At 34.9% G+C, this 16,905-nt stretch overlaps 1 protein-coding gene across 1 annotated transcript in view; it reads left to right on the forward strand.

Annotated features, from left to right (window-relative positions):
- Nucleotides 1–16,905, forward strand: part of PXDN (peroxidasin) — an 80,856-nt gene that overhangs the window by 16,926 nt on the left and 47,025 nt on the right. Inside the window, exons 2-3 of the mRNA XM_062488517.1 lie at nucleotides 8,894–8,965; nucleotides 10,585–10,656. Of these exons, the coding sequence (XP_062344501.1) occupies nucleotides 8,894–8,965; nucleotides 10,585–10,656 (144 nt within the window). The remainder of the gene's footprint in view (nucleotides 1–8,893; nucleotides 8,966–10,584; nucleotides 10,657–16,905) is intronic.

Consider the following 16,905-nt stretch of genomic DNA (forward strand, 5'->3'; position numbering starts at 1 on the left):
AATGTACAAATAATAAAAATATCCCAATATAAATTAGAGAAAATTATGTATTGTATGTAATAATTAGACTGGGGAAGATTAATTCAGGAAATGAATTACCAAGAAAAAGAAGAATTATATAATTTTCTTTGTAAAAGAAGCTCTAGGGCTAAACCTGAGAAGGAGGCAAAAAAAAATATATTTTTTTTTTGGTTCCTCTAGTATTCTAGAAAATGTTACACTGCTAACAGAGATGATTACTGCAAGTAGTGCTGTAGCTGCAAGTAGGGTTTGGTTTCATTTTATTTTAAAGTGGTGGCTGTGTCTTTGTTTGCTCAACAAAGTGACACATTTTTTTACAGGGCAGTAGTTAAAGCAGCATTAAAGTGCCATTGACATCATCCAGTTACTCCAGTGACTTGATTATATAACCTCTTTTGTGCAATTTTCATGCTCTGCTCTGTTTGAATGTTTTTACTATGCTGATGGCTGTTTTTCATTTCCTGCTGGGATGACCTTGAATAAAAAAAGAATAAGAATAAAGTAGACATAAGCAATGTAGTCGTGCTGGCGTTTACAGGTCTTTTGTTCTGTATTGAGAAACGTAGAAGTTTGAGGTTCAAGGTATAGGTTATTTCTGCTGGATAGAAATTAATCTGCAATGGTTAGAAAAATAATTATCTTGTTTTGTTCTTTTGAATGTAGCAATGGTAAAATCATCTGGTTATGACAATTCCTACCTTATGAACACTTTGGAAAAGTGCTAATTTTTATGATTAGCACTAATAATTAAAAAAGTGCTAAGTGGTAATTCTTTAAGTTAAATTATTGATTTAACCTATTAAATCTAATAGATTGACAAATCTAATGTTTGTCTAATAAACTGCTCATTTTATTTTTTTAAGGAAAATGAGATTAGCTAGTCTGCACCTTTTTTCCAGATTCAGTATCTATCACACAGCTGAAAGAATTGATTTTCTATTTTGTCACTTGCTGCCAATCAGCATTTCATTACTAGCCTTACAGATGAATAAGTACACTGTATTTCACATAAACATCTTTTTCAGACTGTTTATATCCCTCATTATCAGAAAGTTATGACAATGATAAATCCATAATTTTAAAGTAGCTTATATTATTTCTTACACTATCTCCTTTTAATTTGTCTGATTAAAGTAATGAAGATTATATGACCATACATTTTACAATCACTTATAGAGGAAGAGGTTTAGCTTTAAATAGTTTTCACTGGACCTTTTAAAATCATCTACCTTTGCAGCAGAGGTTGGACATTTGAGAACCTGTCCATTTTAAAAATACTTAAGACTGTAGTGTTCTTTCAGATTTTTCCATTTTGCTGCTGTGGTGACTTTGCTTAGCTGAGGAAATAACTCAAACAATTCCTGTCTTAAATCAATGCTGAAATACTGGTTAACCTTTGAAACAAGGTAATGAGATACTTACCTTCACTGCTAATAAAAATCAGGATTTGGTTTCTTTGGTAAATGTTTTAGTATTTTGCTTTTAAATGAAGACTGATAATAAAAGTCATTAATGCATCAGCATAGCATTTAAAACAGTGTATTACATGACTAAGATGATTTCATGCCAATTGCCTCCGTCTTGTCCAAAACTAACAGATGCAAAAATATTTTCAATTTAAAGTATGAAATCAGATGCTTTCAATATGATAGTCTAAAAAAAATGCAGCTCTTCAAAACTTCAGTTTAAATACACTGCCCTAGTTTGCCAGTGGTAAATCTGATGCATTTGCTTTATTCTGTGTTTACAGATACTGATTTTGGAGACACTTCCAGGACTTGGGATTTTTAAAAAAAATATTTTTGTTTTACTTACTCTCCTTATCATGTAGTGTTCCTTAGCATGAATGTGATCTTTAATCTATGATACCTGGGAGCAATATGCTGGTCAATAGTCCCTAGAGCAAATATAGCAAGTGTAAGTGCAGATTGATGTTTAGGTTGTTCTGTTGTTTGCATGTAGTGTTATTAAGCAAAGTAAGAGGATATTTTCATTTTTGGACTAGAAAAACTTCTAACAGATACTCAGAGTTTAACAAATTATTAAAGAGATCTTCTGAAGTTGGGAAGTCCAGGTGATATGAAATAGTAGCTCTAACCAAAAAGTACTAAGTAAGACATAGCTTCATGTTGCAGAATTCATTGGCATCGCTACAGCTAATGAATGCTTGGTTAGACCAGCTCTGTGTCCTCCTCAGCCTTAGCACTGAAAGCAATGACAGATTCATTCTTTCATGTGAGAAGGAAATAGGATCAAAAGTCTATTTTTGCATTTATCTTTTTCAGTATCGGGAGAGGTATAAACAGAAAATGAAATTACACGTTGTGCTTAAAATCTTCATTTTGCATGTAGAATTCACAACTTCTAGTTGTGATACTAGATTCGAAATCTTTGTCTCATTTCTGTAACATGCAGAATGAGTTTTTTGTGAATGCCCTGATGTTACACTTTGCATATATACAATATCTCCCAAGATAAATGTTTTTAATTAGATCATCACTTAATACTGTGTTTCTATATCCATGTTACAATTGGCCAATTATGTGTATGTATATATATATATATATAAAGGTAAAGATGTCTATGGAAGAAGCAGTAGCATAATATGTTAAATTTTGGGTTTTATTTTCTTATTAAAGATCTTGTGTCATGACAATTTTTTTTTTCTGACACAGATTAAAACTGAAGAAAATGAAAGCCATTTTTAATATACTCTCTCTAGCAATGGAGGGATCTTGGGGACATCCTCTAAGCCCTAATAAGTCACAGAATGCCCAGTCCTCAGGCAGAGATGAGAAGTACATGACTGGAGTGGATCAAGCAGGGGAGAAGCCTGGTGTCCTTCCTGCCTCTGATCCAGCAGTGCTTTATAAGGAAGTTTCACCTTTGTTCTGCTTAGGATGATACTTTTTGTAATAGCTGCTGACTAATGAGTGCTTATTATTTGAGACCAATAGGTTATCACTGGTGGAGTGATGGCTGGGGGCTGGTGTTGAGTATCCACAATCTGATCCAAAGCTGGATGCCTTTTGAAGTGCATGATGAGAGCAAACAATATATTCTTCACAACCCTCCTTTAAATCCATATGATTTAGAACAGTTCATGTCTTTTCTGAATTTGTTGGAGCAACAGAATCTCTAAAAGTCAAGCATATGCTAAAAGGGATCTAAAATAATAATATTAAAATACATTCATTCTAACCTTTTATAAAATTAATGATATTAAAATCCTTACCTTTCCACCCTGTATGTTGATTTTCAATAACTATAAAGAAATAATTAAGAAAAGCTTAACTTTAGGCATTTTATATAAGAAGTTAGTTTTATGTTCAGCACATGGTTTGATCTAAGTAAAAACAATCCCTTCTTTCAAAGACATTCCTGTATTTTAAACAGAGGGGTATGAAACTCCTTTAATCCCGTGTTTAAATTGCTTGATATTTAAGGTCAATGTTGTGCTGTTTGCTGTGTACCCTGTGTGATGATCATGTTCCAAATATACTTATTTATATGTAAATATTTGTAAATATTTATAAATATTTTTAATATTTATTATTAAGGTCTTCAGTTTTTATAAAGTGTTATTTTGTAAGCTTGCAATGAATTAATATGCCCCAATCAGGATGTTTTAACAGAGAAACCCTACCTTTCATTACTGCACACTGTCAGTGCAAGCTTTAAAGAATATCCTCCAGTACCAAGACATGCCACAGAAGCATTGGATTTTATGGGACAGTAATTTTTTGATATTTTTATATACTTAAAAATTTTCACTGTGATTAAGTATAAATATTGTTAAAAGTTAATTTTCAATGCTAAATTAGAAATAGTTAAAAATGGGCAGTGTATGGAGGGGAGACAAATGGATGCAGTTAGTTCAAATTAAGAATTTATTAAGAACAGTATTCATTTTCATCCAGACAAAAAGTGTCTGCAGCACATTTCTCATTTGCTTTGTGACAGAAAAGGAAACATGTACAAATATTGCATTTACTTATGTGCCATACATCCGGGTCTTACAGATCTTCCCACAGCCCTATTCAGGTGACAGCACATAGGAAGCCTAAAAAGCAAGTGTATAACCTTTGATCCTTCCTAGCCCAGCTATTAGGGCCAAAGGCTTCACTGAACTTCATGATTTTATGCAGAAAGAAAATCTGACCCAGTTGTTTGGGAACTAAAAAACTTTAATACTAGAAAATAACAAACAGCAAGCCAAACAGTTTGTAGTGAATGAACCGGAGAAGATGGTGCAGGGAGGCTTGATCCATGCACGAGAGCATGGACAAAAGCAGGTGTTAGGGCATGGCAGGGATATTTATAAACTCGGAGGAAGGGAGGAATTAGGATGGAGTTTAGGGAGGGTAACCAATAAAGAAGGGCAATTAGGAATATTAAAATTATTGCAGCAAAAAGCAACCAATGATAACAAGGGAAGCTGAGAACTCTCTGGCAGTGATCAACATACTGGAACTGGAGGATTCTGGGGGTGATGTTTTACTCACCCTGACTGCAATGGTTTTTCCCATGGCATTAAGCCATGATCCTCCGCACTTTTATTGGGGCTGACTCCAACACAAGTGTGCGTGCACACCCTGCCTGGCACAGGTCCTGACCCAAGGCTGTTTGCCGGGCTGTGGGACCACAGCCATTCCAAGGTGCTGGAATGTGAATCTCGAGGGCATCCAAGTGCTAAATTGACCTCCTGCTCCCTGGCACGTTCTTGGCCCACGCAAGCTCGCGCTCTGCCGAACATTTCCTGGTTGTGCTCCATGGATTAGTGCAGAGCAGAGCTCCTGAGTGGAGCCAGGAAAGTTACCCTCAGAGTATTAAGTTTACTGCCTACCATGGACATGTATTGTTTGTGTTATTCAGGCGAGACGTGCTTCAAAATGATGGGCTTAGCTTCTGTGGAAGCCTGTGCACTGAATTGGATTTTTCAAATTGAATTATGTTGTCTAGCTACAGCTTTAAGGAGTAAATGTTTTCACTGTGCAACATATAATAAAACAGACAATTTGAATTAGGTGCATTAGATTTTTATTTTAGAAACCAAACGCATGACATTTAGCTTTGGATTGTTATGCAAAAGTTGTAATATACCCTAAAATTCAATGCCATCATCACAGGTCTTTGTGTTTCTTTAACTGGCTGTTTCAGTTATGGTTTAGAGATTAGGAGGGGGGAAATGACAGTCGAAAACTGAGCAGCTTCCCTGAGTCTGCTGTTTGAACCTTCTGGTGCACTCTGGCTGGTCAGTGGGAGTCAGGCTCTCTCTGCCCCAAAGCACAGCATCCAGCCAGGATATGTCAGTTTGTGAGAGTGAAATGGGGAGCATATAAAAGGTGAAAAAGAATTGAATGGGCAGGGAACAGGCTTTTGTGAGTGAAAGTCATGTGGCACAGTTGGGCTGGAACTAGTCAGAAAAAAAAGGGTCAAGAAACATCATCCTGCTGATTGACCGCACATTATTTCACCAGCACAGAATGCCTTTGAAGATCTGCTCCGTAATGTCCTGCTTGTGCTACCCATACTCATTTTTCAGTTGAACACAGTCCTTATTCCTGCCATTCACTCTCCAAGGGAATGTTTCCAATTGCTGTTGGGATTTTGCTCTGAGCTCTTTTGTTCCCTGAAACAATTTTGTTATCATAAGCTGGATATGATGTGCCATGGGGGCTTGACATTTCAAACCTGAGAAATGGTGTTTAGTATGAAATTGATTTGTTGTTGTTGTTGTTGTTTTCTATGGTGGCATGGCAGTAGTTACTAAAGATTTTTGCTTTTTTTTTCTTTTGCTGTATCTGATATCTGCCAATTCTGTTTGATGCAATCTTTCTCTTCAATAACTAGTCTTGCATATCTTTTCCCCTAGCAGTTGAATACTTGGTTTACAGAGATTTTCTCTGTTGTTTATGTGAGTGGTATATACCGCACCCCTTAAACTAATGCATGCAATGCAAGTTCTATTTCCTTTATTTGCTTCTTTATTATCTTGTTGTATGGCGAAATTGAAAGTTTGACAGATTTCTTCTTCAGAAATCTTCAGTGGTTATGATTTAAGTTTTATGTTCTCAATTTGTGAGCTGCCTACCTCATTATTTTTGAGGGATTTTGTGCTGCAAATTAATGAAAATACTTGGAGCAAACACTGAGAAGTCTTACTTTGTTTGAAGAAGGAAATACTCTTTGAAAGAATGGACCAAAATTATAATCCTATATTTTAGTAAAATTAACGTTTTTTCCTTTCGATTTTAATGTACTTGCAGTACTGACTGAACAAAACATAGGTATTTTTAATTTTACTTACAGATACAAAATATACTGTGCTCTAGAGAAAATTTATGTGCTGTGTTCTATTGCAGCTCCTTTGTCATATCTTTATGTGGGATGAAAATGAATGGGTAGAATTTCAAACTTGGTGTCTTCTTTAGCATTAACAGCTTCATATGAGAAGGGCAATCGTGTTAGGAGATGAGATATATATCACTAGATATGGTATTACATGCGGCAATAGTAAAATAATTTAAATTATTTTGCTTGGTGTTCCTGATCCCCAGTTATCCTCATGAGTTACTGCAGAGTGGAAGGGACACATCAAAAGGTGACTCATTTTATTGCTGACCCAGTGGGCTGGCTCCTTGCTTGCATTCATGAAAGTTAATATTTTATTTATTGTCTTTGCACCATTGTAGGGAGCAGGCTTGCTTTTCATATGGATTAATGTATATTATTTTGCATCTGAAAAATAGAGGTTTTTAGGAGCTAAATATTGCTAGTTGTAATGGTAGTTTGAGGCTTTTGATATATACTCAGTTTCCAATATTCCATTCATGAATATTGATTTTTTCCACTTTTAACAATTTTAATCAAAACTAAAACATCTGCTTTAGAACACAACAAACTTTCAGATAATCTAGAAAAACCAAGAAAAGTGGTATGTCATATCCAATGACTCTTACAGAGGGATCTGCTGTATCTTCTCTCAATGCTGGATATGACATTCCATGGTTGTTTAGAATATCTTGGCACTTGAGGTTCAGAGGCAGCATCTCCTTCTCAACAGGGATGTATACGTATGACACATAAAACATCTGAGTGATGAGCAAAACAATGCAGGTAAAGTAGAACCATAGAAGGTACTTTTGTGAAGAACAAGTTAGAACTGTGAAAAATTGTGCTTCTAAATCTGAAAATACTCAGTTTTCTCAGTGTTGTATAAGGGGGCTGTCCATCAGTCTACAGGCAGTTTAACTACACATCTAAGTAAGAGATAGCAGTTTGTAGCTCTCATTTGTTCCAGTCACTTTGGTGGAGTGTAGTACTTTGGTGGAGCGTAGTGCAAACGGAACCACATGTCTAATCCTCTCCTTGCAATGAGCAGTAGGCCACATCCTAAACCACTTAGGTAGAAAAAGTCCTTCTGAGGCCGTTATTCCAGAGCTGAATGAAGCCTGATGGGTGGATTCATGAGGAATGATGCTTAAGTATGGTCTTTATAAAAGACTTCAGACAACCACACCTCCCATTAATACAGCCTCAGCCAGTGGGGTTGTATGGGATTTAGGATGCATCTGATTTTTGTCTGCTTTTCTGTATTTTCTTTGACCAAATTGCAGAGAGAATTTTGTTAACATATTATCTGTTAAAATTCAGAGCATATTTCTTTTAATTGATACTGGGTGTTGTGCAAAGATTACAGTTGTGTCATGTTTATGTAGTACTTTTTGAAGGCAATTGCTAAGTGTATGTTCTAAGATATATGATCACAGTGTTTCAAATTTTACTTACTTTCCATTTGCTTTCCTTCTATTTGCTTACCAGACACTATAAGGTCCTGGTGTCCTTGGTCTCTTGCTAGGGAAGGGGACAGACTTTTCACCCTGCTTCCTTTCCCCTGGTCCTGTAGTTCTACTCTCACCTGAGTGCTCTCCCTGGAAGCCTGTCCATTTTGCTTATCAGGCAGAAAATTATTTCCTGGTTGTTTTGGGTTCTTTTGCATGGGTTTATTGGTGGTTCTGACCAGTTGATTAAACCAATTATGAGCTGCTGGAATGCAATAGCCTGACATGGAGTCGGGGGAGAGCAGGAGGTGGCAGAGGTGGGAAGCCCTGCTGCCTGCTCTCAGCAGAAGAGAGAGTGAGACTGGCACAGCCAAGGTGTTTATCCACATCCCTGCTCCACTGCTATCTTGCTCCCTGTCCCTGCTCTCTCTGCAGAACTTTGCTTAAAAATAGGTTTCCTTTTTCTTGGAGAAGTTCTCATTAAGCTATAGAGCTAACAGGAAACTAAAGGTGGTAGAAACATATAAAAATCAAGAAAAATTTAAATTAAGAAATATCTAGCTTCAGTCAGCTGGGTTTACATGTTTTAAAAGCAAGACAACATAGGGCACTTAAGCCTCCTTACTCAGAACTAAAGAATTGAGTAATTTAAAAGTCTTCACCTGTCTCTTCTTTTTCCTGATTTTTTTTTCTGATTGTTGCAAATGTTTCTATATTTATTTATTTATTTATAAATAAGCATTTTGTCCTATGGTATTATTTACAAACAGATTTAAAATACAAAGACAATTCAATTTAGTGAAATACTGAACAACTCACTACGAGTTGCTTCACTGTGAAGGAGAACATACTTCATGATCACAGGTTTAACTTAGATACAGCCTTTAGCTGACCACTGAGGCTGGATTTGGTGAATCCTCTGCCTAAACTTGTCAAGCAGTGTTTGGATTTGTTTTGCTTTGGTCAAAAGCTGGGGTTTATGGACAGAGGCTGGTCAATCATCCCAAAAGACTTGTGCTTAGTTCAGTTTTTCATATGAAAAAGACATAGCTTTTTTAATAACATGATTTCTTTTCTTTATTCTACAGAGACCTAAGATTTAATAGGATTAAAGAAATCCAGCCTGGAGAGTTTAGAAGGCTTAAAAACCTGAACACACTGTAAGTTCTTTTTCAACCCTAAGACTCTTTCCCTTTTGACTGAATATGGTCGATTTGATAATGTGTCGTATTTGCTCACATTTCTTAGGTAAGTAGTCTCATAACTTTGAGCTGTAGCATTTACACAGGTGGGAGAAGTGGGGCTTAGGACCAAAATATCTGAAGGCAAAAACAGGTGTATGCCTATCAAAATAAAAAGAAAATTATTTGCATATTAGTATTTTATTCATATACTTTAACTGAATTTCATTAAAAATGCAGACCATTATTGCATGATTTTTTTTTTTGACATTATGCTAAATTGCTTTAGTGGAATATCACATAATATACCATGGGGTTACAAGAAAGCTGTTCAAAGGCTCAGATGTGCAAATTCATTACAGTTAAAAATATTTGAGAAATTCTAATATTCTGAACCTTCCTATTCTAATGTGTTTACCGGGACTGGCAGGAGTCAAATGGTTTTGTTCATACTGAGCTGCCTTTCATGGAGCTCTTTGTTATCGTATAGCATTGTGAAGAGAAGCCTCTCTAAAAGACTCTTTAGAATCAATAATACAATTAGTCTGAGTATTATCATTCCTTCAGGCATCACTTTTTAAACAAATACATGCATGTTTCTCTTCTTTAATATATTGTCAGGCATGAGGAGGAATCAAGATAAGCAGTTGTTTTTACTTTTAAACGTACATAATTCATGATTGCAAATGTGGCTGTTTCCCGGAACACAAGTAGTGTGTACGGACTGAAATACAGTAGTGATATCAGTGAGGTTTGCATCAGTACTTGTCTGCAGGCACATCGTGACAAATATACTGACACATCTTGTACTTTGTTCACACCAGAAGAAATGATAGGACCTTCCCCAAAATGTATATTGTCCAAATCTGTGCTGCCAAGATACTCTTACTAACTGTCCCTATTCCCAGTCTCCTTTGTTCACGCCTCTGTTTGAAGCTGATCCCGTTTTGAATTACAATGTCTGCCAGATATCCAGCTCAAGTTTTAACTATCCAAATCACTGGTCTGATATCCACAGGTCCCAGATAAAGACAGGATATATTAAATTTAAATTCCCTTCTCTTTGTAAAGCCAGTGTATGAGGGATGAGTGCAAATGTGTGCATACAGTTGTGCTCCTGTACAATGTAAAGGGCCCAGTGCAGAAGCTATTGATAAGAAACATCTGGGAAAAGTCACTTTAATGCACCTGCTAGTGACAAATCTTTGTTTTTATCAATTTTAAACTGATGTGTAGACTTGAGACAGGAGGTTCCAGCCCCCTTCACCTCCATTTGTAATACCTGCAAGAAACTACGTTATTTCATTTCTGGGTGGGTCATCTTATTTTTTGTTTGGGGTTGGGGTTTTATTTGTTTATCTTTGTTGCTGTTTTTATGGGTTTGGTTTTTATTTTTTTAAATTCTGTTTAATTTTTTCAGGTTTTCACCTGTAAGGTAGTGGTTGAGCAACTGTAAGCACATTACCTTTTTTTCTCTAACAGTTACTCTAAGGGGAAAAAGTGATTTCTATTGAATACTATATTGGCCCTGCTTTTACAGATTTTTTTCCTAGTGTTTCTTTATGTTAGAATAAGCAGTTGTTTGTTTCTTTTTGTAGGCTTCTAAACAACAATCAAATCAAAAGAATTCCAAGTGGAGCATTTGAAGATCTTGAAAATCTGAAATATCTGTAAGTTAAATGAATGCTACTTTCTTCATCACTGTGTAACAGCTTCTTCAGTGGAAAAGTGTTCTATTCTGAGATGATGATTTCTATCTGACTCACTATATCAGGAGACAAAGTGCACTGAAAACTTGTGAAACGAATTTATGGGGTGGGGACAATTGTGTTTCTCTAGGTAGTTTCTAATAAAAGACTGCTATCTGTAGTCAATACATTTTAAAGGACTTACTAGCTTCTGTTTATTATATGCAATTTATAATTTAAAAAGGGATACATTGAAAGATGTAGGAAACCACCTCTTCAATGGCTCACTGAAATCTTCACACAGGTACTTTTTGTCTTTTGAAAAGCGGTTTAAAAGTAGCCAGTCCAAAGGTTGTGTCTGCAGAAGCTTGTATCTTACCTAAGCTTATTAACTATCCCTAAATTTTTCACTGAATTCGTAAGTGAAAAATTCAGTCAAACCCAAAATACCAGAGTATGTATATGATTTGCTGTTAGTTCTAGGTCTTCAGCCAGCTTGTATGTTTTAAGCTTAACTTGTCTCTTTTTTAACAAATATACCAAAGGTATTAATTATATGAATAAACAAAAAGCATCAAAAATGTTATTTTTGTCTGTATAATAGACTAAAGCTGCATAGTAAATCGTCATGGATTCTCAGCTCTAGTTACTGGAGTCAAACTTAAGGAGTGTAATTTAGAAAAGTTTCACTCCATTGTCTTGGAGTATTGATTGATAGTTACTTGAATGACATACAGAAAAAAAAGTCACATTGAGATTTCACTGCTTTGGAAACAAATCAGAAGCTGAATTTTCCATGCAGTTTCAAGAATACAACCAGAAGGCTTCTAAGGAGGTGGAGGCAGGGAGAAAATCGCATTAATTTGTGCAGATACATCACCTGTTTTTCCAAGTTGTGCTTGATTATGTTTCCTGCTGTCATTTTTGTGTGTATTGTCTTTCAGTAATGAAATTGTTTAACCCATACGCAATAGGACGTAAAAGAATATTGAACAGACTGTTGCCAGTGAATGATCAAAGTCCATGATGATGGCATTTGTTACAAGAAATGTTTGCATGATGGTTCTGGTAGTGTAGTACATAAGGTTTTACAATGTGATGTTTGCTAAACTTCTTTCCATAGTCTGCAGCTGTTCAAAGATTTTTCTTGATTCCTATTACTTCTTTGTTTTCACGTGCTTACCTTTGCCTAGCTGTGGTAAACCTGAAATAAAGCTCAACTATGCAATGTGTTCAGTTCAATGAAAAGAGCCAAAAAAAGATAACTGAACTCTGGTTTGTTTTCATGTTGTAATGGCTGTCAGTATCTATACTGTTAAGGGGAAGATCCTTTTCTTTTCTCGTTGTTCCCTGGAAAATTTAAAGTTCTGTGTGGTAATTTATTCAACTGCAGAGAGCTCTTTAAAACTTTTTTTTTTTTCAAAAATAAACTTTAAGGGGTTTTTTGCCTGTTTCAATGGCTATAAAATGTTTAAATTATATAGCCTTAAAGTTACAAAATATCTGGTATGGTCAGTTTATCAATAGAGAAGACTTAAATGTAACAAATCAATACCATTCAGCAGTGAAAGTTTCAGCTGAGTAGCTGAATGCAAACTGTATTCTGTGAAATGAAGGGAGAAAAACAAAGCCTTTCTTTCCAATAGGATCCACCGAAGTAGAAATCAGTGGGGAGAGAGCTCAGAATACACTATTATAAAGTGTATCACCTGGAAAATTTGTGGTTTAGTATCATCTGGTCCTGGGGATATTTGCAAACCTAACTTGTATTGTCATGTTTCATAAAACTAGATCATTGATCCATGATGTTACTTTTTTTCTTTTGACAACTTTTGCTGAATTGCATGTTGTTCTGAAAATGTATAATTCCCTGACTAATTTAAAAAAAACCTGTAGTTTCTCAATGTCCCTGATTTAGCAAAATGGGAGTATATATAAATTTAAAATCTATAACAATTAGTAAGCATACACATATAAACTAAATAAAAATATTCACAATTATAGGTTTTATATAAAATATATGAAGTATAATGCAGCATATTCCTTTAAAAAACATTCTCTGAGAGATTAAGATTCATTCCTGTATGACTGCTGAAGATCAACTTTTTTGTTTTCAAACAAAAATTTTTTTCAGCAGCATCAAAATCAGGATTTTCAAATGCTTCTTTGTACTATTCCTTTCTGAAGTTGAGCTTAGAGTTTTATGACGAGTATATGTTACCAGAATTATTGTCTGAAAAACACATTTTGAAAAAGAGTAATATTTTCTTAATTTTCTCTGCATTGAATGCATTCATCACTGTAAAATTTGGTCTTTATATCATTAAAAGAAAATTGTACACATAATTTTTTAACTTTTTTTTTAGGATTTTTTATTATCTTGTTCTATATGTAATTGAAATTCTTGCAATTACAAAAGCAGTTTTCTGTGATTTTTGTTGTGCTGTTTGTGGTGATAATTTGGTATTGTATTAATATACTAAAGATTGGAAAGGAAGAAATGCAATTATTGTTGTGAAGCTAAGAGGATACTTTTTTTCTCCTTTTTTTCCTTTTTTTCCACTTCTCTGCTTTTCTGTCCATCTGTCTTTACATACCTTAGTCTTGGCAAGAAGGATCTTTAGTAAGCTTCCCAAACTTACAAAATAGATGCAGGTAAACCTGTGGAAACTTGATAGGATAATTCTTCCTAAGCCTAAATGTCAACAGTTTATTCTCCAAGAGAGAAGACAGTTGGGAATTGAAGGTAGACACATTTTTGCCATTTCAACATGTAGAATACTCGAAGATTTGGAATCAGAAGTCGAAAAAATGAAGGTAAGTTAAAAAAGAAAGAATTCAGGAGGACATAGGGAAAAATATGCAATATAGGTTAGGTTTTAAAAAAAAGCTTTCCAGAGAGAGAGAACATGTGTTGGACATTTACAGAGCAGTGAGCTAGAAGATAAGGTGAAAGAAGTGAAAGAAATGAAACTGGGGAATGAAATTAACTTTGTCAACAGCATTGTATGTTCACTTGGTATGAAATGCACAGGTGAGGAAAGAGGCATAGAAATATTACCATAAGCATATGGTAAATGGTAATTAAGACTGTAAGAAGTGTATCAGTTCCAGAAATGCTAAGAGGGAGGGTGCAAGTTTTGTTTATGGCTGGTGAATGAATTAATAGTGGTAGATGTTGCATTAGAGGTTGGCCAAGGTGGGGAATTTCTGACCTCACCCTTTCAGAATGAGTTTAGGTCTCCTTTCCTTCCGTGCCTTCTGCCTCTCTTGTTGTCCTGGTCACGTTACTTTGTCCTCTGGGCACCTCCAGTGATTCCAGATCTCTTTTCTTTGCAAATCATGTTGCTGATTCCACCGTGTAAATCTGTCTTTGGGTGTTTATTTACTTGTGAGATTTAACCCTACAGAGCCTGTTACTTTTTGCCTTTTTTCTCTTCCAGTTCTGAGCAAATATATATGAATCTTACATTCCTTGAATCACGTGATTTTTAATATGGCCCATTAAAAAAGGAAAAGAAAGAAATGAACCCCCCCAGTAATATCCTCATAGACAATTCAGCAGGCTTTTTAGTTAAAGCTACTTTTTCTCGCAAATTTTCTGGTAACTGATTACCTATTCATTCATTTCCTAAATATATGACCAGTACCTCTGATCTCTATCAGCCTTGCTTGTGTTTCTAGGAAAAAAAAAATGCTCTCCTTTTTTTTTTTTTTTTTTTTTTAGATTTCTAAAAATAGGTATTAGTAATTGTCCAAAAAGAATTTAATGTCTTCATAGAATATATCCCTTTTTCATCTTAATCCACTGTTCATTAATCTCCTGTAAAATTCTAATATTCAGTTCTGTAAGAGAGCTTTAAGGTAAATTAAAAAATAATTTTTTTTCCCTAAATGTACTGAATTTGTTTACTGATAATGTAACGTAGAGAAATTTTGAGAATGTTTATTAAAATTTAGCAGTGTTTACTTCTGTAACACTGTATGTGTATTTATGTATTTAGAGGGGCCAATATTTTTTTGTGAGTAATACTTTATTTTTACTTTATATTCTGTCATGTCTCTCTCCATTCAGCAAATAATGATATATTTGGTCAGAATGGAAAAAGCTCTGGTTTAAAGCTGAATCCCAAATAAAGGCTCACTGCAGTGGGATGGTAAGGACTCCTAAAGGCTGCTCCCTTCCTTGCAGTATGGCTTTTAAAGCCTGCAATACTACAGTCATTATCCCAATCTAACTCACCTCTGAGTTTCACACTCTGCTTACTTTTGTCTGCAGAGAGTAAATAAAAGTTATATTAATGATTATGGTAAAACTTTAAAAAAAATCTGATTAATTCAGATTTTTAAATAAAATTGTTGAAATGTCCACAAGAGATAATTATTAACTGAGGATGGTTATCAAAACTGTTGAAGACTGTTTTGGTTCTCTGGTCTGATCAGAAGTTTAGTACTTAGAAGTTTATTTAGAAATAAGAGGGATTTCCACACTGCCAAGTGGAATTAAGTGTATTAAGAAAGGTAAATAACACTTCAGCTGTTCAGTCCTCGAAATTTTCTAAGGAGTGATAAGGCATGTTTAAAATAAGATAGGAATTTAATATCAGAGAGGAAAATTAAGGAGAGAAAATTCTAATGACTGTGATCCTCAAATGAATGGGCAACTCTGAGCCAGAACAAATATTTTAATACTAGTGAAATACTTTTTCTAAATAGAATAAAAACCAGTTCCAGATATAGAATCACTGTTTAAAAATTATTTTTAAAGTTTTTTACAGTAATTTCACATGACAGTAATTTTTTGTGGTTTTGAATACTTTAAAAGCCTCAGAAATTTTTGCTTCCGTATTACCTGTTCTTGGAAGAACTCTGCTTTTTTTATTCAGATGGATATCTACATTAATAAAGCACCCAGGAATCTCTGTATATTAATGTGTTGGATTCTCAACAACCAGTCCATTGGAAAAGTTAATTCAGACTCAAAGGATGGATACTACTCCTTTTTGTTCCCCAAAATTGTCATTAGTTGAATATCAAATACCTACAACTTCTTTCCTTGTTAGGGTGTATTGTGAAAAGTTGCCCATTGTCACATCAGTGTAAAAACTACCACCACCTCCAACAGAGCCAGTATTTTTTCTGTTGCATCAAAAGGAGTTTGCAGTATTTCCAGTAAGTTACTGAAAGCTGTAATAATAGAAAGCCCAAAACCACTACTAATAAGATGCCTGCTAATACAGTCATTTGTGGTACAGTCTCTTCATCCCCTTTTCATAGAAACCCATGCCTGATTAACTGAGTTTCAAATCATTTGTCAAATAATTGTGAAAAAGTTCTTAACCACAAACCTGTGCCTATCCTAACACAAAAAGAGTGACTGACACTGAACCCCCAAAGTATTTTCATTTGCTGTCTCCATCCAGAAACTGTAGTTATCAGCTAAACTGTGTGATTTTTCTCCAACAGTCCCTCACTAAACCATCCTTGCTGCTAAGAGCATGATGAACATGAGCACATACACTGATCCTTTCTGATTTATTTTAATTCCATAAAAAGGTATAGGCAACATGTGTGTTCATACTGATACTCTGCATGTTTATCCTGTTTATATTACAGAGTATCAATGGGGACCTAATGTCCATCTTTTACACTGCGTTAAATATATGATGTTGCTTTATGGATGTGATACCAGTATTTTAAGTTGTAATTTTATTGTGAATATCCCAAAGGTGACACAGGCAGAGTTACAGAAATTTCCCACTGTTTGTTCTCCGAGTCCAGTAAAAGACTTACTCTATCCTCATTGGAATATTTGTACCAGTATTCACATGAGATATTTTAAAGAAAATAAGAAGCCAGTGGCATCCCTGGTGTGTTCTGGTAAAGGCATGTCTAATGCAATTCTGTCCCACTGAGTTGAATTTATTTTAACTTTTGGCAAACCAGTCAAGAAAACAAGGGACAAAAATCCAGTAAGTAATATCATGAGCACTGGGAAGCCCAAGTCCATCTGGGTATCAACCTCAGGGCCTTCAAGGCCCCAGATTTCTGTCTTTCCTAGTAGATATGTGGGATGAAATCTCAAACACAGAACATTTTTATGTTTTTACTCTTTTATTTGTATTTTTTTTTCCTAATATGTAGTTGAAAAACTGTCTTCATGTGTCAACTTAATTCTTCTTTTCCACCTTCATGTAGCTCTTGTTTGTGTACTAATATTACTGATTGTTT

The sequence above is a fragment of the Cinclus cinclus genome, chromosome 3 (genome assembly GCF_963662255.1).
Source record: "Cinclus cinclus chromosome 3, bCinCin1.1, whole genome shotgun sequence".
Lineage (NCBI taxonomy): Eukaryota > Metazoa > Chordata > Aves > Passeriformes > Cinclidae > Cinclus > Cinclus cinclus.